The 24,018-nt window shown below is 42.8% G+C and overlaps 1 protein-coding gene across 10 annotated transcripts in view; it reads right to left on the bottom strand.

Moving 5' to 3' along the window:
* Positions 1-539: 539 nt before the first annotated feature.
* ABI2 (abl interactor 2) overlaps positions 540-24,018 on the bottom strand; it is a 73,383-nt gene continuing 49,904 nt past the window's right edge. For 3 of the 10 annotated variants that reach the window (XM_064515272.1, XM_064515279.1, XM_064515274.1), the window contains 6 exons: positions 23,638-23,784; positions 22,504-22,628; positions 18,557-18,715; positions 14,153-14,239; positions 13,652-13,825; positions 540-6,447 (listed from right to left, as the gene is read on the bottom strand). In XM_064515272.1, coding sequence (XP_064371342.1) covers positions 6,272-6,447; positions 13,652-13,825; positions 14,153-14,239; positions 18,557-18,715; positions 22,504-22,628; positions 23,638-23,784 — 868 coding nt within the window. In that variant the 3' untranslated portion in view covers positions 540-6,271. The remainder of the gene's footprint in view (positions 6,448-13,651; positions 13,826-14,152; positions 14,240-18,556; positions 18,716-22,503; positions 22,629-23,637; positions 23,785-24,018) is intronic. The other 7 variants (XM_064515280.1, XM_064515276.1, XM_064515277.1 and 4 more) reach the window with 3 other exon arrangements.

The following is a 24,018-nucleotide window of genomic DNA, read 5'->3' on the forward strand; positions in this document are numbered from 1 at the left end:
AGTGAATAGATGCCACCCCACGAGCACAGCTGTCCACACTCCGAGGTGATGGGGCACATAGAGGACACAGTGAGTGTCCTGGCCCAGGGCAGGCAAGTCACCGCTGAAGGAAGCAGCTCTTTCCCTCCTGCAGGCACAGAGCAGGTGAGCTGTGCAGAACCCTCCTTGGGAAAGGAGAGGGAGAGCAGCCCTCCAGCTGGCTGAGATGAATTCGAGCCAGAAGCGGGCACCACCGGACAGCAGCTCAGAGCTGTGAATGCAGTGTAGGCAGCCTGCACTGGGAGGAGGAGCACTGCATCCCAGCAGTGGAGAGTACAGGAACTGAGCAGTAGTATAAAAGCAGGGAGAGGAGCTGCCAAAGACAGCAGCCTGGATGCCAATGACCGTACCTGTGCTGGGGGAAGCGCCGGGCTCACAGCATCTCTGTCACAGGGGGCTCCTGCACACACAGGCACCTACCCCAGTCCTCACTGTGCTGGAAAGGCTGTAGAAGAGGAGGTAAGTGACGCAGCGGTGGCACACTCACAGAACACGTAGTGTGTGCTTTGTTCTTTTTATTTAGGGCTTGTAACAAGAGGGTTTAGTACACAGCAACAGTTAATTCCAAGTACAATTAAAAAATTTAAAAATTGGGTTTTGCACTCACTGGAAGGTGGTTCAAATGGCACACACAATAAAACGTTACTGGCGGCACACAGCTCCCCGGAGTCCTGCAGGCTTGGTCATCAGCATTTACAGTGGGCTCTGCACACATCCACTGCATCAGCAGTACCAGAATCAAAAGCACAAGAGTGCTTCTCCTCTGACCATAAACCAAAGGGGGGGGAGGGTTCTGCTTTCAGAAAAAACTGCATGGACAAAATCCATGTTAGACACTGACATTTCCAGAGAATTCATAGAAATTACTTGTCCATGCAAGTTGCAAAAGACACTTTTTCAAATGTGAAAAGAAGCACTTGTTCTTTACAAAAAAAACTCAGACATGTCAGCACTTTAGCAAGGCTCTGTAATGGAAATGAATTTGTACACAGCTCTTCCTTATTAGTCAATAGTGGTAGGATTTTCTGAGGTTTTAAGAGAAACAGGAACAAATGCACTGCACACATTCCAGCAGAGTCACCGTGTAGGTGTTCAACAAGTTGCTGGGTGTAGGCTTACCTCTGGACAACAGGCTGCTGCTGACTTTACCCTTTTGTAACACGTGCCTAGTAATAAGCAAAGGTGCAAATAAAATCAGCGCGTTCAGAGTACCAAAGAAAAGCCACTTTCTGCATTTGCAGGAAGTTGCACAAAACACATACTGGGTTTTTCTAACAAAAGCAGCAGAACACCATAGTCGGTGAATTACTCTTTGCACCAGCAGTTGGCAAACTTTGGCCACATCAAGCTTTCAGCAACCTTCCCAAGGACACGAGGTGATGGTCCCTCTGTTCTTGCAGTTTCAAAATCAAAAAGTAGAGCAATAGGACTGTAACTACACACTGACTTCAGCAAAGACTATTCCCCCTTGCACTATTTTCACCTCTGTCTAAGCATTTCACCCACAAAATGTGGCTGTGCCTAAAACTGAGCGGTGCCAAAGCGTGGGGAAGGTGGAGACTACACCTGCAAGCAACAGTAAATTCTAGAAAAACTGGTTCCCCATAAGCTATATGCCATTGGGCTACCTGTGAGTTTGCAACACTCTCTAAGACCAAATAATATGGATTAAGTAAAATGTTTGCCTTTGTGAATGCAACAGCTCTGCACATTTCTCGCTGCCACTGCTGTCAGCACAGGCACTAAAGCCTCCCTCTATGGGTTATGCATGTTTTCTAAAATGCTGCAGTGCTCAAACAGAGAGTCTAAAAGCTAAAAGCAAGTAACCACAGCTCCATGGTCTTACTAACAGCATCCTCTAGCTACTCCCAACAAGTTGCCCTGCAGAATACACACTCTACCTATTTCACAAGATGTCCCATCCCACTTGGAGGGGGGGGGGGGGGGGGGGGGAAAAAAAAAAAAAAAAAAACCTCTGGGAAGAGAAGCCCTGTAAAGGCCCCCAGCTTACATACCCAGCATGAAGTCTTGTCCTTTCTGTACAGGAAAAAGTCAAAGGTTCCCTTTTAAGCCAGAAGCCCAGAGACGTAGGTAAAAACGAGATCCCATTGCCAGAGCCTGGGCACAGCCACAGCGCTCACTAGGAAGTGGTGGAAGGGCACAGCGCTAACTCGGCACCCAGTGTGCAAGTGGGAGACGCCACAGAAGTGCAACCTGCAGCAGTGCACAAACCTACTGCCTCCAGCCTCGGACATGCAGCCCAGCCAGGCAGCAGCCCCTGCCAGAAAAGGAGAGTCAGTCCTGCTGCTGCAAGTCATGCCTGATGGAGAAAGCCCTACATAAAAGTGCAGTCTGCCCCTTTGCCAGTGCTGGGCTATGGCACCAGGGCAAGACTGCTCCTGCCTCTGCTGCAACAGCCAGTGAGGGACACCCCCCCCCCCCCCCCCAAAAAAAAATGGAAAAAAAAAGAAAAAAAAGAAAGGAAAAAAAAAAAAAAAAAAAAGAAAAAGCAAGACACAGCCTCACCCTCCTCTGTTAACCTGAAACAGAGACACCAAAACAACCTCTTCCTGCACTCCCTGGGGACAGCATGGGCCTGCCCTTGGCACAGGCACATGGCAGAGCAGACAGCTGGTGGTTAGTAGCATTGTCCCTGGGCCTGGAGCAGGGAAGAACTCTGCTACAAGAAACCAAAGCAAAGTACATATGCGGCTAGAGACTCCTGCCGCGTTTCTGTGCACACTGAAAACAGCTGGCTGGGCTAAGGCAGCACTCAGTAAGGGCGAAACATGCATTTTGGCTGTACAGCACTCTGGGCTAGTCTGGTGCGTCTCCTCCCCCCCCCCCCCCCCCCCAAAAACCCCGCCTTGCACATGCACACTCCCCCCCTGCGCTACTCCACACCCTACAATGCTGAACCCCTCCAGCTGTGACAGCAGGACTCAAGGAGGAAAAGTTTTTGCATCTATTTGAAATACTGAGGGCCTCCCCCCCCCCCACCCCCCAACTTCCCCACCCCTTTTTTAAAGTAAACCTGTAAATAAAAAGGGGAAAAGAAGGGTGGGTGGAGTGTTGTGGTTTTTTTGAGGAGGAGAATTACAAGCAACAAAACTAAAAACACAACCCTCACTATCATGCAGTCTATGTAACATTAATATACAAAGCCTGATTACTTTGGGCTGGTCTATGATCGTTAATATCAACTTGTTCCCAGACAACCTACAGACTCAAAACTGTCAGAAATTAAAAAAGTATGCGTAAACCTCAACAAATGTCTTTACATTAATACTGCATAATAAGCATAAAACCAGCAGGCGGTGACCAAAAAAATTGCATCCACAGTAGTTCTTGCAGGATTTAAACAAAACAAAACAACCACCATGTGCCAGCAGGGACAAAACACTGTCCCATAAACCAAAGCCAGTTAGTCAAGGCGCTTCACACGTTCCATTTTCAAGGGTCTGCAGCCTTGCCCGCTATGCTGAGCGCTGGTAAGCATTCAGCACTTTCTGGGCTTACAATCCTCCGCTCTGGCAGAAAACTTTGCAAGATGGAGAAGGGAAAAAAACAAAACAAAACAAAACAAAACAAAAAAAACCCCACACACAGTTTAATGACAATTAAGGATACAGGCATGTATCACACACCAATGGACATGCACACTGTCACCACCCACCAGTCAGAAATAGTCAAGCGCATGCTCTTAGAGCACCTGTGAGTTAAACATGCGTTTCACTAATGCAATACCTCCCACCTGGGTTTGGCTGAGCATGGGTGCACAGACCTAGAGTGAGCAGGATTAGTTGATGAACTGTAACTCATTAAGCGGCTCTAACTTGACACATTTGCTCACATACTCATGTCACTCTATGCACAGTCATCTTTGCCACAAATACACCCATGGCTGGAGAAGCAGGGAAATGCTGACAGTCCTGGCACACATAGCCACCTCGCAAGCACTGAAAAATTGTGTAACACTGCTGCATTTCAGTCACCCTGGGCTCTAGCCTGGCTGCAAGCACCACCCGGCTGCACAAAATGTGGAGACCTGCCCTCTGTTAGAAACAGTCATTCAAGCCCCTCTAAACCAGTTTTCCCAGGTAACGCTCCCAGAGGAACAAAGGGCTAAGCAACCTGAACATGGCTGCTTCTGGTAGTTCTGCTGGTCTACAAAAGCCTTCTCAGAGGGAGGCAGAAAGTACCAGTTCTGACTAACATTCATCCCAAATGATGCTGCTACCTTCCAGAAAGAAGACGAGTGTCTTGGCTACACAGCTATGTGCTGAGCAGGGTAAGTGGCTGCTAGCCTTGCACCACTTCCTTCAAAGTCATAGCTAGTGCGGGCTTTAACCAAACTGGTTCCTTGCACAGGCATTACACGCGCTCTTCCTGCAGGCTCACCCCAGGTTATGAGACTCATCCATATCCCACAGAAACACACCTGGGATTGTTTCTTTCCTCCTTCTTCCCCCTTGACCAGCTGTGGCTCCTCCCTGCCCAAGTTTGCACCAAACCTGCACCTCTGGCCTGGCAGCACACTAGTTACCAAGTCAGGGGATTGGGTCAATTCCCTGCATCTTTGCCAGTAACATCACAAACTCAGCCTCCAGGTAGTTCTCTTCACCACTCTGTTTCACGCACAGGCCTCAGAAGACAGCTGCAGCATTAGAGAGACTGTGACAAGCTACTGTTGGTACCAGCCACAACTGAGACAGGAAGCAGTCAAACATTGTCCAGGAAGATGCCCTGGCCCAGAAGCCTCTCACAATGGAAGATCCAGCCAAATCTGCAGGCCACTAGGTTTAATGCATTCATTCTGTTAATGCATGACATTAACCCAAAGAGAGCGTTATGTCCTTCCAAAAGGCAGACTAGTGCAGCCATCGCTTAACACTGATCTGCTAGATAGAACCAGAGTGGAGTATTTTTAACTGAGACTAGATTAAAAAGCAAACGATCAACAGAAGGGGCTACAGAGCCTTCACTTGGTATTACTCCACCCCACATCCATCAGTACAGTTCAAAGTATCTATTTCTTCATAACAATGGAGAGGGCTGGGGGAAGAGCTAAGACTACTACTAGTTACTGCTTGGATTTCCATGGGAAACCAGTACACACAACAGCCCTTTAAACTTCCACTGAAGAGATTTTGGCAACAGACTTGAAGACGACAATTGCCGTTTGTCCTGCCTCTGCACAGGGCTCTCACAGTACATATGCAAATCTAGTCATCAAGTACAAAATAGCCAATTTACAATACCTGATTGGTTTTTTTTTTTTTTAAGATTATATTGTGCATAAGACTAAAGTTGGGGGTAAGTTGCTCTAGTGCAAGCAGGCGTGAGTAGATTTGAACCTCAGATCACAGCCCCTAGAGTTTATCCTCAGACCCCAGGAGGACCTGTAAACTTCATTTCCCCTTCACCGTCAGCGGCATCAGTGAGTTCTGTTTAACCCATCAGCACCCACAGCTGGGAGCCTGCAGCGGAGAGGAGCACATTTACCTCAGTGCATAACAAAAAACAAACCTGTGGCATTCAAAAGATGAGGAAATGGGGATGGGTGTCCTCTGGGCTGCAGCCATCTTAATTGTCTAAACTGAAAGGTGAATGAATCAAAGCCAGCTCTGTGTGCCCCTGTGTCAGCCTACATGTGCAGAGCAGCTGCAGAGGTGCTTAGGCTAGAGACGTAAGGAACTATCTGGAAGTCAGATACACGAACAGCCTTGTGTACAAATCCGTGTTTGCTAGCACACGAGTGTTCTTCCAGCTGCACAGGAGTGTAGTGTAGAAACAGGGAGGAATGTCCACTGGCCAGGAACCCTTCATCACAAGCATCCAGGACATCCCGTGCGCCAGGCACTGCTGCCAAGGGTGGTACCACAAGGGCACACAGTATTCCTGAGACAGATCCCAGAGCCTGCCAGAAGAAGTCAGAATTTGGGTGAAGTATCAGCTACTCAACAAGTTTGTTACATCTGAATGGATCAGCTTAATTCAATGTCAGATGGCTCATGACAGCCACTGCTGGCAGCCGGAAGAGCCATTTGTTCAAACAACTCAAATCACTATTGTTTTATGATGGCAGGAAAAAAAAAAAAAAGAAACAAAGAGTGGTTGTTACAATTATCCTTCATTCAGTTATTTTGGATCGGGCCCCAGAGGCTGGTGGAGATCTGGGAAGCCCTGAGAGCTCCTGCAGCAGCAGGTGCAGTGCTCGGTCCTCTGGTGTTCACTCTGAGTAATGCATGATGGACTCCACATAGTTCCCTGGGAAGAGGCCTGTCACTCCATTCATGACCCCTTCATACCAGCCATCATCATTCTTCTTGATGACATAAATGATGGCACCTTCCTGAAATGAGAGCTCATCTTCCTTGTCCTTCGTGTAGTCATAAATCGCCACCACTAGGAAAGAACAGACAGAGAATGACTATTAGGAAAGGTACGGAGAGGAGGAGGAAAAACAACCGGTCAGATACAAACTTCTCCACATGCGAGACAATCTTGGAGAACTGCACTGCTTCACTTGTACGTGTGCACAATGACCAGCTCGGAGGGGCATTTTTTTCTAACCGCTTTTATAAAAAAGCTCATGCTTTGAAACACGTTATCCAAGATTACAAGACTCTCTACTACTAAATCCTCTGTTCTCATTATCTACATGCAATCAGGATCACACCAAATGCTCCCCCTCCAGACTCATCCGAGGGAAAACTTTACAAATAGATCATAAACATCTGGTGTGGAATGACAGAAGGAGGTTGTGTAACTCCCTGTGGCTGTGACCACTCAGACCAACTCCAAGATTCATGCATTAGATATGTGCAAAACCGGATCTCTGCAGAAGTCACACGTCAGCAGGAAAACACGGAAGAGGGAAAGTTATAAAAGCCTTTTTTGGATCACAGTAGGAATGAGCCAAGGCTCCACACTTGCATCTACCCTAGCTACCTCCACATTTAAGATCTGTAAAATGCACATGTGCAGTCCCAGTAGCTAGTAGTGACTCCTTGGGTTTATAGTACCAAGATAAGTGAATTCCAGTTGAGAACTGGGAGTAAGTAAGGTGGCTCTCTCAAACAAACTGTAGGCCTAACATATCAGGAAATTTTTCTTACAGCTGCAGAACAGTTTATGTTACTGAAGGCATGGAGGCTGCTTTGGAAAGTCAAAGAAATTGGACAAAGCACTGGCAAATATTAAGGAGAGTATTATCCTGAAATGGCAGAAAACAGACATCAACTTGACAGAAGAGTTTTTCCATCCGTAGCTCTCTGATTATGTGCACCATACAGAAGATTAGCTATGCCAGACTGAATACTACTTTCACAAATAGCATCAATCACTGCTTTGAGCACTTGGCAATGAAACATACAGCACTGCCCTTAAAACAAAATGTGTGTGGGACAGGGATCCTAAATCCTTGTACTGGGGACAGAAAGGAAGACACCCTAAACCAAACCAAGGGGAAAAAATTAACAGCATGTGTTCAGGAACACAGTGTCCAAGAGTCCTACTAAATTCATAATTTTTTTCAGAGGAAAAGATGAGGCTTCCTATCGAGGAAGCAAAGGTATCAATACAAATATTTACTATGGAAACCTGGCTCCTGAGGGGACTGTAAAGTAACATATACAAATCAAGACCAGTGGAGAATCTACATACGTAGAAGAAGATATTTAAAACAAGTGTCCAGAGCTGGAGATTTGTCTCATTTGTCCAGCGCATACTTAGAAAACCCATGTTGCTGGCTTTACATTCATACCAGTGTAGTTGTAAACTAATTCATTCTAACCAGTTTTAGACATGCCATTCTAAGGAAACAAAACATGAATGTGGAAATGAATAAAGAATTATCAGCCCTATATGAACATATGTGCAATTAAAGTCTTTCAAAATTCCTTTTTAACTGTTTTCTGTACCTGTTCATTTTAAAACATTTCTTTCTAGATTCATTGTGCTGCTGTTCTTCATTCTCTTGATTTACATGAAAATGCCTTACACATATACTAAGAATCTGAGGATCATGGTAACTTCCAATTCCTTTCTTTTTCATTTGCCAGAGTACTCCAGTCCCGTCTGATAAATACTGAATGCATTCATTGTTCCACGTTCACAAGTAGGAAACTTATCCTTCAGTTTGTGATGAAAATTTGCTGCTCTTTAAGCCTCTTATAAAATTACCTGAAGCCTGGTTTTGTTTTTCCATCACTACTGCTTCTTTCTGCACGTCACTTTTGTACTGGCAACTTTCCTCTCTCTAAATGACTGTTTAATCCTTCTGTCTATAGTCCCACCACTTCAAGCTGTGAGCCTGTCACATACCACGATTCACAGGGAGCCCAGGCCAATACTGCAAGAAAAGCTCCAGATGAGGCAGGAAGCAGCAATACTGACTCAGGAGGTGGCATCCTTCCCTGCAAGACTGAGCCAGGACCTGCTTTAGTTTGTATCTGAACACATTTCAATGCAGAGATGAAAAACAGAACTACTCACTTAGACTGATATTCTTCCAAACAATGATCTTTCCCTGATTCTCCAACAATTACACTGAATTTGGCTGAACTCTTGTTACATAAAGCTGACCACAACTGGAGGCCAGACTGATTCTCCAACTAAAATTTGACAGCTGTGACCATACTCTTTCGCTATGTGCAATGAGGAAACTTCTTCCTTCTGCCTACCCATTTCTGTTCATCTGATTTGCACAGCTGGGACAATTTCTCACCTTCTCATGCCACGCACCCAGACACACAGCTCAATGGAAAGCTGCAGTGGTGCAGTGTGCTTTCTCGGAGATTCCTGGTCAGCCGTTGCTATTACAGTCACGTGGTAACATCCGCAGGTTCAACAACCTCAGTAACTGCATTCTACCTAAAAGCTTCTCCAGCTGCTTAAAATTAACCTACTATTCACTTCTTTCCCCACCTGTAGGTTAGAACATGGCTTAATATTAAATATACCTCTCCCAGCATATGACCACGTTACAGAACAGGAACATATTGAACCCTATCTTAATATATGGCAACTTTCTGTTTTTGACACCTCCCAGGCATCCCAGTGTCTACATGCACATGTTCGCAAGGGTTACGTATGCCTATCCTATTAGAAATACTTTCATATGTACTTAAATAAAGTCATGCCAAAAGAACAAGCACAAATCCTAGGTATTGCTGCTCTACTTACTGGGGATAATTGCATATGAACAGCCATTTCCTTTCTCAGAATCAGTTCTGTCCGCTCTGAATCACGTAGCAGAATCCTATTTATAGGAACTTACGGTGTTGCCATAGAAATAATTATTTTGCAGAAGATAAAGCATTATTAGTTCACGGCAGGGTAAGTATACATATTTTTGAGCATCAAAGCCCTCTTTTAGCAAGGGGCTTTTCATTAACTTTAAAGTTTGCTTGCTAGCTACAAAAAATAGTCAAGCACTTCTCTCCCAACTACAGCGAAGCAGTCATATCTCAAGACATGGGCTGAATGTAAACAGTTATTCATATGCTTACAACTCAGTCCACATGTATGCCAGTATCTCATTGTTTTCTGGTATCCTAAAACTATTTCTTATCAGTTCTTCATATATTGTAAGCATTTCAGTTGCTCAAAACTTTTACGAGTGTTTCTGTTTTTTTAGAACAGACAAATCTTTTAAACCTTTTAGTCATCTAGTTTTGGAAATGCAGACCAAAACTAAGTTTCTGGATGGGACTCTACATTGATGTGAGAGAATGTTTGGTTTCCTGTACATTTGTTTTTCTGCAGGGAGAGTGTTCAAACTAAAAGCTTGACTTTCTCCAGGTTATCTGGAGCCATTATTCCACTATGGTTCCATTATCCCACATGATTTGCCCCCATGAATCTCATACCAAAAGTACCTGGGCTTGAGACAGATTGTGCACACATGCACTTACATAAATTATTTTACCTCACAGGCTCATGGAAGTCAGTGATAGAAAAGCAGATCAGAAAAATATGCTATATTTGAGGTGTCATAATTTCTTCAAACATAAAGCTGTTTCCCAAGCCACACACCACTACAATTTGGTGGCTTCACTCCCTCTCAAACACCCCAAATCCAAAAAGCCTGACGCCAGGAGCAGTACAGAGGCCAGATAACCATACTGAAATCTGAGTGCACTTATTGCATTCTTTCTAAATTTATAAATCTACTGCTACCTGTTCTGTTCAATGCTTTAACCTCTCTGTATACCCCCTTAATAGTTCCACATGCTGTACATACATAGCAACTCAGACCCATTCAGACACTCCTGAAATCAATGATCCTATAAGTGCAAAAAGCCAGAGCGCCTGGGGGACACCAGCTGCAGAGCCTCTTCCTTCTCCTTCCCACTCAGCTACAGAGCGAACGTAGGATGAGAAGAGGCAAGCTGATGTTGGAGGGGTGTTCGTACAGGCTAGACCTCTGTGCTGCTTTACGCCATGTGAAGACAGTTTGCAGACGCATCCCTGCCTCCTGCGGGCTACCTAGCTTCAAAACTGAACGCACCTGATTGTTAAAGGCTGAAGAGGCCTGCAACTCCTGATGATGGTGACTGAGCCAGGAAGTTACAGTTTCTGGGCAAATTAAGGCCCAAAGGAAAACTTCCATATCAGAAGAATGACACTGCATCCACTGGGGAGCATGTGAACATGGCAGGGGCATGAGGAAGAGAAAAAGAAGAACTGGCTGTGTGGACTAGGCACCAGACAATCGCAGGACAGATTTGTATATCAAGTCTTTCTTCTTCTGTACAGCTTGTACTTTCATCTGAATGTATGACATGAGCTCATACTTCTTTGCCCTTTTTAGTGCCCCCTACTCCTGCAAATCATACTTTTATATCCCAGCTATACTTTAATTACCTATGGTTGCTATTCACATTTAATGTATACCTCCGATTTCCTGCAGGTCCCCTTCAGAAGCATGGTATTTGGTGTACCTGTCTGTTCAAGGTGAGTCTTTAACACTCCATCTTCCCTGGCCTGATCATTGACAGACACAGTAAAGTGTACAGAAACACCAATTCTCCTACTCCAAGCCATGACAGAATTTACTGTTTAAAAAACTATTGTAGATCTGAACTTTCTTTTCAACAAAACAAACTGTTGGGACAACTGCCTAACAATAGTTTAGAGGTATCTAAAATATTCAGACACATCCACAGTCATTAAACACAAAGCTCAATACAGACTGTATCTAGGAGCAAATGCCCAGGAGCACCTTCCTGGCAGTGACAGATAAGGCAAATTCAAGCTGCTGCCACTGTGAAGGAAAAGGTAACTGCTAGGAAGTGAAACATATCCAGAGTTTTTTTGACAACAGAAACAAATGGTTTTCCTCATCCTACTTTGCACTGGACTAAATGTTTATTTGCTTTGACTTCCCAAAAGAAGTTTACAAGGGTCACACTGAAGGATGGTGTGTAATCCTCTTGCTGCCCTCCTCTGTTTGCCCATTTGATTTCTTTAGCTTTTGCACAATTTTGCCTAGGATGGACCTTCTTTCATTTATCTGTTCAGTACCTCAATAGCCTAAAAGCAGCTGCTGCAATGCCAGCCTAGAGACCCACTCTCATTGCCGCTATGCCTTCCACGGCGGAGTTGTTCTGGTCCCAACTAAAGCCAGCGAAGAGGGGAAGGTTCAGTGAACAAACCCACATACCAACAAAAGCTACTGCAGAGCAAAAGGGAGAGAATGAGAATGGGAATGTAATTCTGCCCTCTCAGACAGGACCAGAAAAGCATCCTGTTTTCTACTCCATTGTACTGAAAGCCAGAGGAACTATAACTAAAGGAGAAAAGAATCCTGACCCTTAGAGAAATGCAAGCAGTAACAAGGGACTTCGATCCCAGCAGCACACAATTATCAACTGATTCAACTGGCATTTGCTCCTATGCTTAACTATAGTTCCAACTGACAACTGTCACATTAAAAAATATAAACACTTTTGCATTAGTAAGAGACACTGTAAAGAGGCAAGGTGCTGTGGGCTCCCTTTTTTCTTGTTAGCTGAAATGCCACTGAAGATCTGCTGCGAGCCAGGTGGCAGGAATAACAGAAACAGAACAAAGATAGCTTTACAAATGTTGAGTTTGGATAAAAGTGTCTTATGGCTGGAAAAGTAGTATAGAGAAAAATCTTGAGACTCATGTTCCTGTCAGACAGTAACATGTCTGCAAGCTTTATCCAGCAGAAAATACATCAACAGAATCAACCACAGTGAAGCTGGGTGGACGCTGTGCATTCTCTGTACTGCCTGGTAAAGAAGAGTTAATTAAGTAACGCAGCACATCACGTGTTTGCTGAAGTGACCTGTACTGATCCTAACCTGAAGAAATTTGCCATCTACCCCCACACAAAGAAAGGCCAAGTCCTAATTTTGTGAAGTCAGGTAACTAATATCAGTAATGAGCAATCCCCTCCAAGCTGTGCAGCAAGAAGAGTGCTTTGTGTAGGAGCTCCCTTTTTTCCTGCCCTCCCTTCCCGGAAATAAGCTTCCCTGACAAGAATAAGCTGAAGCAATGTTTAATCGAACAAAGAGTCTGTGTGCATCAACAGAATAACAGTGACATTTGCTGTCAATCAGGGCTGTGGAAAGGTCAATAGATAAAGCAAGTCATGTAAATACCCTGCAAGTCAGCCATTTTGTCTGACAAATGGTCCCAGCTTGTCAGCAAAGCCTGAATACTCCTTGCACTAAACAGTTATACAAGCTAGGTAGGAAAAGAAAATAGGTTTTCCCTCCATCTCCCCAGGAATAGTGGTATTTTCTTTGGGCTGGAGCATCTTTCTTTTTCCCTGAGCTCCTACAGTGGGTTTATCTTTGTAGCATTCCTGAATTTCCCCCCCCGCCCCGGTGCAGACTGAATGTGTCTAGCGGTCACCTAGCTGGGATGCCTGGCTGCTTTGCAGCACTACATTTTATATCACCCTTTACTTATTTAGAGGAACAACATCCTGTTTCGCAGGAGGATGCCAGGCAGTAGACGTTTTCATATCGGAGTGCTGCCGAGCCATTTACCTACTCGGTTATTTTACCTGTAGCTTTATTCCAATATATCTCCACACCTTCTCCAGCACTGGAAGACATGTAGATGCAGCCACATGGCAATGCCTGAGTTAATCAATCCTACAGCAACCCATGGCTTTTTAGCTCAGCACAGCTCCATGCTGATACAGCGTCACAGCCTCCAGGGCCCCAAACCCACACTTCTCCAGATGCACCCATGTGTTCAAATTTCAAATGGGATAGCAGCACTGATTCATTCATTTCTACCTTCTTATGAGTTTGATAATCAGGATCAAGCAGACTACCGAGAGGTGAGTCTTAAGGAGATTACAGAGGATTTAAAAAATCTGTAATTAGCCAGCTAATCATTATCTCCTCCCTTTATAGAGGAAGGGGTGAGAGAGACAGACTCAGCAGAGCAGCTTAACTTTGGTTCTTTAAGTTGCTGTTTGGAGGAGTACCTCCGCCACACCACCAAATACAGGCCAAAGGAGGAATCTATGCAGACCTCACATCCCAAGCTGGGTGGTAGGACCATACACAAAACGTTGTTACAAAAGCGACCCTGGCATCTCTACTAGCCTTAAACCTACCCTTTTCTAAGTAGGTCCTTGGTGCCCAAGGAGGGTCCTCTTCAGCATAGGGATCGCTGTACTCCACCACAGCTGCTTCCTCCTCCTCATAATCCTCTGGAGGTGGGGGTGGAGGTGGGGATTCATCAAACACTGGCTCATCCACAGGCGGTGGCGGAGGAGGAGTATCTGAAACTGAAAAGGAGTAGCAATGTAACCACGAAAATGTCTCTAGAACCATGGCAGCAAGTTGAAGTAATACTCCCAATCCCAGCTAGTGGCACTGGGATCGACAGGTAGGACTTGTGGAAACACACTCGAGACAACAAAAGGCAGAGAAGGAAGGATCAGGTTCTTCCAATAAAATTCTTTCCTTTTCCCCCCGCTTAGCAATTTCACACAAACTCGCAGAGGCAGTAAAGAAGGCAGAACTCTGGCTATATACAGGCAAATCTTTTGTCCACGCAAAACAAAAGCCACATCCAGTAATAAATACATAGCACAAGGAAGCAGCAAACTTACTGTTTTCTTGAACTCTGGCCACAAATCCCATTAATGGTAACTGTGGAGTTACCTGTAGGATGGAGGGGGGAGGAGGAGCAAGGGATGCTGCCACAGAAATTAAAAAGAAAGAAGCATTCAGTTAGAAACACAACGAAGCAACAAACAGGACAGCAGACATCATCACCACTCAGACAATGTAGCAGTCTGCCAAGAAGCTGAGATAAAAAGGATGACATCCAAAGAAAAACAGCTCAGGTGGTCTAGGCATATTCCTAATCCTTACTTCAAGATTTCTCTGTTTTTAAAATTACCAACCCAACTCTTTTTCATAAGATCAAGAACCCATACTGAAGTGCTGTCTGATCTAATCATGAGACTCCCTTAAGTTCAATTTTATTACTGCAGCAATACAGGACTTTATGAACAGACCAAACAAATATATCAAGAGGATTCTCACCATAATCCCCCACCTTTTAGATCAACAAAACATTTCTGGAGGTAAGAGAGGACGCATCTTTTCTGTAACAGCATTCATAAATCCTTAGTACTAAAAATGGATATAACTAATTTTCTCCAAAACACAAGCCAAAAATCAAATGAGTCGGTTATTTCAGGTGAAACAGAGAAAGAGGCCTTAGAGAAACTGAGCATACGTGGACAACAACAGAGCGTCCGACCAGGGGCCTGGTCCGTAGAACAAAACACAGCCTGCTGCTGCTGAACAGCAGAAGCTATCCCAGATGTGCTGGCTCGTTTCCTTTCCACCTGATTTGCAGACCACAACCTTGAAGTCTACAGAGCTGTTCTACTGGCACCAGAAGAGTCGTCTTTGTACAACGCATGTGAATTCACATTTAAAGAATATAACATGATCCAGTTTAAAAATGTTATAACACTAAACTCTGTTCTGAGCCAGGAATGAAAGTTGTGAGAAGATTTTACTATATAAGGTTTCATTATCATTTGCAAGGGTAATGCAGTAAAATTGCTTTTTTGAAGCAAGTTACAAGATTATTTTTCAGAAAACACACCTCAGGACAAGCACAATTAAATAACTTTCTCATTAGTGGTGGCATACAAAACATTTAATCAGGTCCAAGAAAAGAGGGAAAAAAGTCTACACTTACATGTACCAGTATATTTGTTTAGCTTGCAGCACAGATCTAATTAAATTTCAGCTAATTCCAGACTTGGTAAGAAAACTACCGTGTAACAATTTAGTATTTTTCAGAATTAATTCACATCACCATAGAAAGTGAAGAGAACTCCAAGGCATTTAAAATTCACGTCTCAAAATTTCCTCTCATTTGTTTCATTTCTGTAACTATTTTGAGAAGCTCTTTGAATTTCTTCTGCCACTCTCTTTCACACTCCTAACGCTACCATGCACCGCAAACAAAAAGAAAGCATAAAGGAACCACCATCTTTTTTGTTGCGAAAAGCTACTTGCAACTCCATACAAAGCAAGCTCCATTTTCTCACCATTTAATTGCTATTTCTTGAGAAAATCGAAATGCTTTTCTAATTACATCTTCCTTGACTTGAATGAAGTGACCCCAGAGAGTATTTGTTCCTTCAAGAGTAACCATAGTAGTTGGGAAAAGGTTTCATGTTGGATTTTTCGAAGCAGGAAAAGGGAATTTGAATTTCAAGCCCTATGGAAATGCACTAATATTCAGGAATTCGGCATTCCTGTGCAACTATGAAATCTCAGCCTTTTTAATTATATATGTTATAAAAGATGCTCCATTTCAAAATGTTTTCTCTATTCAAAATCATATGAATTCATAAGACTTGTACCTATCGTATGAGACTAGCTTTAGTTTCCTAGGTCTCTTCACTGTGCTTTGTTCATGCACTATATGTAACTCATTGAAGGAGATAACTAGGTTTTCCAGGTAGAAAAATAAATTACTCTCGACAGGCACTCTAGGCAACTATGGAAAATCCTTTTGCTTAGCTTGGGTTGCACAGTCTAATCAAAATGGTGATGCTAACACCAGCTGACATCACTCCTTGTTTATCTCATCCATTTGTTGGGTTCTGTGCTTTGGTCTACATGCAGCGCGGGGACTAGCATACCATTTGCCTCTCTATGATACATAATGACTCTAAGCAAATTTTGGCCTTTAGGAGCTGATACAAAAAATGTTTTATTAATAATGACTGCATTTATACAATGTATCAGAAGAACTGTACTGTACTCTCAAAAGACAGGAAAAACATCATCTGAAGCCCTCCCATCCAGCCTCCTTCCACATACACCAGAGGTGGATTACAGGTTTACCTACACGATTGCTTTAAATTAACTCAGAAATGCACAAGAGCACCTAACATTGGCTCGCTTTGGGCTGGTAAGAACCCAGCCGTATAAAGTGCGTGCAGTGCAGACCACTGTCCCCGTGCTCACCAAGTTTCTCTCAGTTTTTTTAGCCTGTATGAGCTCCATGCTGCTGGCACCTATATTGCTGCTGGTATCTAAGGTAGCTAAGTTTACCCCTCTTGTTAGGTGACATGGCTGGCAACAGCAGCTTTGGGACAGACATATGCTAAGATCAGATAGAATCTGCACTTAAAATTTTCTTTTCAATTGTTAAAAAATGTCTCAACATGAAGCAGAGAAATTATATTGCCTTAGAAGTGTTAATCAAAGAACAGAGTAAGACAGGTATCTTTCATTGTCCTACAAACTCAATAAACCAGAATGACTATCCCAACATACTAAAGAAAAACGCAAGTGGAAAAACATTATTGCTTTATTGCCAAACAAAATGCAAAGAGAAAGGAGAACAAACTTTTCACACCTACAAGCCCTAAGTTTGTGTTTTCTCCCTCCCTTCAGGAATGCTGAGAAGCAACCATGGCCCCTGCCCTGCCACTGCTCCCTCCTGCTCCATACAGACACAACAGACCCTCTGTTCACAGGGTCTTCAACAATTGTGCTTGCCTGCGCATCCTCCTCCTCTGAGGCACAGGCCAAAAACCCTCTTTTAGTCTAACTACAAAGCTAATAAATTCTGTATTCTGCTAAGTACATCAACCTTAAAAAGAAAATCTCTTACTACAGCTGCTTATTTATGTTGTATCAAGTATGGTACTATCACTGAAGTATTTTCTTTGTGATTTACAGTTCAAGTGATTAATCACTGTAATCATTACTTTCTTTCTGGGTACACAGACTGAATTGTGGTTACATAATTTATTTAGAGTCTATTTGGCATCCTCTATGATTACATTTTGACAATGCAACCCTTACTTCCAGAGAGTTATCCCTTTCCTCAAGCAGAAATGCACAGCAGATGTCAAAAATTCTGGATATACTAAAAATCCTCTTTACTGCAAAGGTAATCCTGAAGGGTTCCTTTATAGCTATGTCCATTTCCTTCTTGTCCAACCCTTCTAACCTTCAGTATGCACATAATGTGCTTGACAAATACTGTGTATTTCAGGCAACTAGGCTGCAGTTTAGTCATACATCTTTCTCCTTTCCCATGCCCTCAGCAGGACCATCCATTCCCTACTTAAGTTAAGGACACACATCTCTTTGCAGGCTAGTTCACACGTAGTAATACTTGAACCTAATCCAATCCCTTAAAAGCGGGTTGCAGCATCTGACCTGATTCCAGGTTCAGTGCACAATTTAGAAACAGCACAATAGCACTGCAGTGCTTGCAAGTCAGCATTCAGTCTTGCTTGTAATAGGGTATTTCTAACGAGGAGCCTTTAGTACGCCCTTTGCATCTTTCTGCATCTTTGTCAAAAAAGCCTCCCCTGCTCTGGTACGAATACCTTCACCTCTCACCAGAAGCACAGGGAAAAAGACTCCTCAGATGAACAGCCGCTGCATTTTTCTCTGACATACAGGACACACCACTCCTGACAGGTCATCCATTAAAATAACATCACATATGAAACTTAACAGATGACCCAGCTTCCCTGCATCCCATACTATCCAACACCACTGATGTCTCTCAGACAACTAATGACTTACCCTTATAGAACAAGGGCACCTTCTTGGGCTGTCCATTAATCAGAAGGAAAAATCATACAAGCATACAGACTGATTAACAAAGAATAGTGCTCTACTACAAAATCATGTACTCGGCCCACACCAAGACAGATATATGGGGCATGGTGTAGTAAAGGACTAAAGCTAGTCTAATGGGGATTGCACAAATCTGTGACATCAAGAGTAATTTATCTGGCAACAAATCTTGCATTGTTCTAGGCTGCTTGCTATAGTGGAAGCTGAACGCTCTATACGCGGACCATAGCTTCGGCACAGCTACCAGGAACATACTGCAACTTACCTGACACTACCTGTAACATCTACTACGGAGACAGAACAGAAGATTTCAGAGATCTGAAGCCCAGTCAATTCACCACTGTGCTGAACTCAACACAGCAGAGCCACTTCCTTACCTGGGTTCTGGTTATAAAAAGGCCCTCCATTCATCTGGTTCTGAAGGCTCGTCTGTGATGTGATTGAAGGAGGACGCCGATATGGCAAAGAACCCCCTATTGTCGGGGGCGTGTGTCGAGATGCAGGCCTGTTCATGCTGTAGAACTGAACTGGGTGGCCTAGGTTAGAGAGACAGATGTCTTAGCAGAGAGAAGAATGAAGCCTGGCATTTTTTATATCTGCATTCACAATTCAAAGGCTTGGAAAGGTGGGGGTTTTTTTTCTTTTTTTCTCTTTTTTTTTTTTTTTTTTTAAAGAAAAAGTCTGCATCCTAGGGAGCATTCAGCCAGTTCAGCTGCCAGACTGGCAGAACACTGAATGTCTCAATAGCAACACAAAAAATAACTCTCCCAACTGCCTATGCTCAGTATTGCTAACAAAAATCAGTAAGAAAATGCAAAGGCATGTAAGCTACAAAGTTCAAAAATGACGGAAAATCATTTCTAGTTAATTCATTTTATATAATGCATTATAATAACTTCTGAAGATTTACAAACCTGTAAAAAATGAAACACTTCATAGTCCAGCAATTAAGCAACCAAAGCATGCACAAACGAACTGTATGTCATCTCTACGACTCAAAGATGTTACCTTCTACAATGGAATGACACAACAATACTAACTATCTCAGCGCTGTCCAAGAAACATGCAGAGGATCATCTGGGGAAAAGAGAATGTTAGAAACTGCCTGAAGGATAGAATAAATGAAATCACGCTCAGAGATCCTCTTTCATAGAGCTATCAGTTGAAACAACTCCCAAAGTAATTGATTCTGAATCTAACTCAGCAATACATCTTTTTCACAGCACACGTTAACAAAAAGCTAGCAAATAACTTTGCATCTCACTCATCAGAACCCAACACTAATCATGAAACAAGACATGAAGCTATCATCTGTGCTCACATAAAGTTCTGCAGCTCATATACTGTATCTAGCAGTATTCAGTAAACTGGATTTCATACATCAACATGGATTATTCCCCTCCCTAACAATTCTGCCTCCATTACACGGACTACAGCAAAATTTCATGGTTTGTGAAAAATGAGGGGGGAAGGGGTGGTTATTGTGGTTGAGGAAGGATACATGCAGGGAAGTAAATAGGGAAACATAACACATGAATCAGTTATTTTTTAAATATTTGCATTGTTCTCTTCTCATACACTGTGGTAGGAGATTCTCCACTATGTTTTGACTGCTTTGCAAAACTTCATACTAGGTCCGTAAAGAAAATGCAAGTAGCTTGCTGTGTTACTTGCTTCTAACAGCAAATGCATGAACTAGAGTGTCACACACCTCCTGCTTTGTACATGTATACAAGTTTCAAATGATGCATCTTCTGCAGATGAGGAATGAAAACAGTTACCAAACAACCCGCCTAGTACACATGCTTTTTCACATTTTTCCTCCAGAGCCTTTCCAGTGTGTCTCCCTGATAATTTAAAGTGCTGCAGAAATTGGTGGTAATTGGAGAGAAGGGAGGAGAGAAGGAAAATGGTAAGAGATCCGTAAGAAACAAAAACTGCAACCCCATAAAAGGTAAACCAATTAGTCTCTTCATGTGTTTTATTTCAGAGAAGCCATGCAAGCACTTCACTAATAAAACAAGAAAACACAAGATCCTAAAAATAGCAAATAACTTGAAATTTCTCTTACCAAATTGTAAATATGAATTTATAGCCATTACAATGTTTGTTCTGCTTGATTTTGATTTGTCAAAAATGCAGAAGCAATATGGCTCAAGAACCAGGATACTCATAGTGCATCAAAAATTGAAAACTGTTTGAGGTCCCATCTGACACACCTCATCTTCTAAAGACCAAAGAAGCTTAGACATCAGGATGACTTCCTGGAATCCAAATTCATCACAGTTCAGAAGCTTCTAGTCATAGTCATAGATTCTAGTACAAGTATTTTCTAATTTTATGTGTGTCAGTGCACCTTAAAATAAATACTGCTTCAGGAATGCTTCTGGCACCTGATGAAATTCTTACTATGAAACATCAACATTATTAAACACACAAACCAATTCACGACCCTGGAATAAGACTCCACTATCATCAAAAGGAAAGAAGCACATATCTATACATGAATTTGACTGTCTAAAGCAGATCTTTACAATGCAATGTAACATCTAATCAAAAGCTAATACAGAACTGTTACAGTTAGTAAGTACCAATGCTGCAACATTAGCAAATGACGAAATGAAAAACATAGGGTGATTTCATAAGCATTAATAAAGCAAGTTGTTAATATACACTATAAATACCACCTATTAAACAAAATAGTTTAGTACTATTCTGCAAAAGAAATACTTGTATTCCCTTGACACTGAACACATAAAACCTGCCCTTTTTAACAGTTTGTTGAAAGGAGACTTACCATTTGAAAGCATCAGAGAGGCAAGTTATATATATTACACTTTGCTAGATGCCCCTTTTTAAGTCCATTACTGGAAGAGAATAATGAGACCCAGAACCACCACTGCCTTTTTCCCCCAAACATAATTTTTCTATGAGACTCTCAGGATCCAAACTGCAACAGATAAAATGATTGTTTTTTATGAAACCAGCATATCTTGAATTGTCTGCTATAAGCAATAGCTTATAAGTGGATATTAACAGATATTTTCTAGCTATACTTAAAAAGATCACTGCTTCTGAAGGAACTCTGAAAAGCCTTGCACTGTGATCACATCTCGGTTCATCTGCCCACAGCCTGGAGCAGACACTCACCTGTAGAGGGTGTGGAAGAAACAGCAGGGGGAGTTGGAGAGGTGAAGCCATCAGCAAGGGGCTGGGCTCCTGCAGCAGCAGCAGCAGCAGCATCTGGGGCAGCGGAGGAAGGGGCAGGAGCAGGAGGGGCAGGGGCAGGAGCAGAGGTAGCAGGAAGGGGAGAGGTGCCAGCCGAGCCAGCAGGGGCTAAGTGAAGAGAGGAGGAAGAGGTGGAGTTAATAAGGAGATCATGTTAGCCAGGATTAGAGAAAGCCTTTGACTATTCAGTGTTAGCTACTTATTAGATGCATAATATTTTAGAGTATGCAAGGAGGGGAGAGAAAAATGAAGCTATTAAAGAAACGCCCATTCCTATGTAGATAGTAAATGAGGGTCAAGCAAATCTGCTGCTTATTTCCAGGTATGCAGGTAGTAACTCAGAGCTTTTCACCAAAAGCCATTAGTTCTGAAAGATGTCTTTACTCCATGTTATTCATGCTCTGATATGTAGCACAGCAGCCTTTAGCTTTTGTGCAAAATTAGAAAGCGTACAGAAGAGGAAAGCCAAAAATTTCCAGTGCCAGTTCTCCGTTCAGAAGCATCATGTATTTCAGATCACAGTGCCTGCCAACAATACCCTCTTCTTCACTGAAAGGGCTGACTGCCTGAGCAAAGGAAAAAGGAGTACTAATATCACTTCCTATTTCTGTAAAGCCTGAGGTGGTTACATTTGAACAAATGCCTTTTCATAATATCCAACTAGGCTTGCATTAATGTACTAAAGATATACTCTGTGCCTGCCTCTCTTTTAGTCTAACTGTCTATAAGCAAGCTTTCAGCTATCCGCATAGACAGCCAATGAAAGACCATCTTTGCTAAAAGAACAAGGGAGAAGCTTTCCCCCCGCGCTGAAACAGGTACTGTGTCTTACTTAGTCTCATGTAGGCAACCAGGCAAAAAATTCTGATAAATCAATTAACATATATTAGAAATACTAGAGCACACCAGACACTCCCACGAAAGATGCTAGTTCAAACTCATACTATCAATAGCAAGTAAATCTCAAGGCTTGCATGCTTCTGGAAGATGAACTTTGAGACTGCTCTTTGGGGTTTACTCACCACTGTGTTTAGGAGACGTGCAAACACAGAAGTTAATGCTTAGGCAGACAGAGGAACAGCAAGTCTCCATTTACCTGGATAGACACTGGGAGGAGACGGTGTGGGAACAGCAATAGGAACACCCACACTTCCACTTCCACTGTTCTCTCGACTGCTGCTCCGACTACTTGGGTGGCTTCCTCCACTGCTCCCGCTGCTGCTAAAGAAACCAGAATAACCCACGACATGAATATGCTGTTCTGCATGCAGAACACAAGCTCCCAACATAGAACCTCACTAATTCATAGCAGTAGCAGGGAATAATTGAAGAGAAAGAGGGACAATATAAACCAAAAGCTTAGTTTTTTCCAAAATTCCTCTTCATTTGGGTTACAGCACAATAGATTTTTCACCTACTGAACTTGCCCAAGTATGAAACACTTCAGGAACCTGCTTCCAAAGCACATCATTCCAATATTGTTAAACCCATGCTGAGCAAACACAGACCTTTTTTCTGTAACTTGTAAAATGCTTTCATAACCTTTCACATAAGACTACTGAACTCTGGAATTGTAAGATAGTAAAGTGAAAATCAGTTTTTCTTTTAAGTCCATTTATTTAGCCAGTCTCAATATTCATGATGTTTAAAAAGTAAAGATTTCAAGGGAAGTTTCAGACATGCAACAGCATGAAACCCCTCTCTTTCCCTGAAGAAAAGGCTACCCTTTCAAGATACTACAGTGATACAGCTTGGCTCTATTCTGTATTTGAAGTTATTAGTAACTTCAAAATGCAATGCTCTTTTTGAACGACTCAACGTAAAGACGTCAAAGAGGTTTTAAACGAAACTGTGAACTACAAGCATACCATGCAGTCATTCAACAAACATAATTCAACAGTCTTTTCCCAATTTTGTAAACATTTCATAGAATAATATCACAAACTACCTAGTTGAAAGACGTCACAATTTTAGTAACATGTTAACTGCTATAACTAAGTGATAGTACTAAAATAAAGGTGATTGTGGGTTTAAGTGAACAATGTTAACATTATGATCCACTATTCTGGTTTAATTACAATGCATTCTCACCATGCCAGACGACATTCCCAGTCCATATCGTGAATTAGCAAGCCTCTTCAAAGAGGTTCAGATGGACTTTATCATAGCACTTTGGGTCCCTATGGTTGTATGACACTAACCACACTTCATGCAGGACTACATTGAATACCTGTATGTGCGATTCCTCTGATTGACAGATGCCGTTCTAACAGGGCTCTGTTGTGAGGGAGCCATATTGCGTGTTGGGCTAGGCACGTAGTCATTTGGTACCACCGGAGGACGCACTGGCTCCAACGTGCGATAGGGAGAGTGACGCCTACACAAGGAAAAGCATATTTCAGAAAAAAATTCAGACAATATACATGCAACCAAAGATTTCTCATTCTTTAAAAGTTGGCTACCTACAAACCAGTATCAGGAGCTGAAAAAATGTTTTTCTATAAAGTTCGCAATATCTCTTTCAGAGGATGTCAAAAAAATTAAGGATGTTCTTCCTGTACTTCAGTCTCCACCTGCTTTTCCCATTCAGAGACTTTGTGCTGTACAACTC

The sequence above is a fragment of the Dromaius novaehollandiae genome, chromosome 7 (genome assembly GCF_036370855.1).
Source record: "Dromaius novaehollandiae isolate bDroNov1 chromosome 7, bDroNov1.hap1, whole genome shotgun sequence".
Taxonomy (NCBI): domain Eukaryota; kingdom Metazoa; phylum Chordata; class Aves; order Casuariiformes; family Dromaiidae; genus Dromaius; species Dromaius novaehollandiae.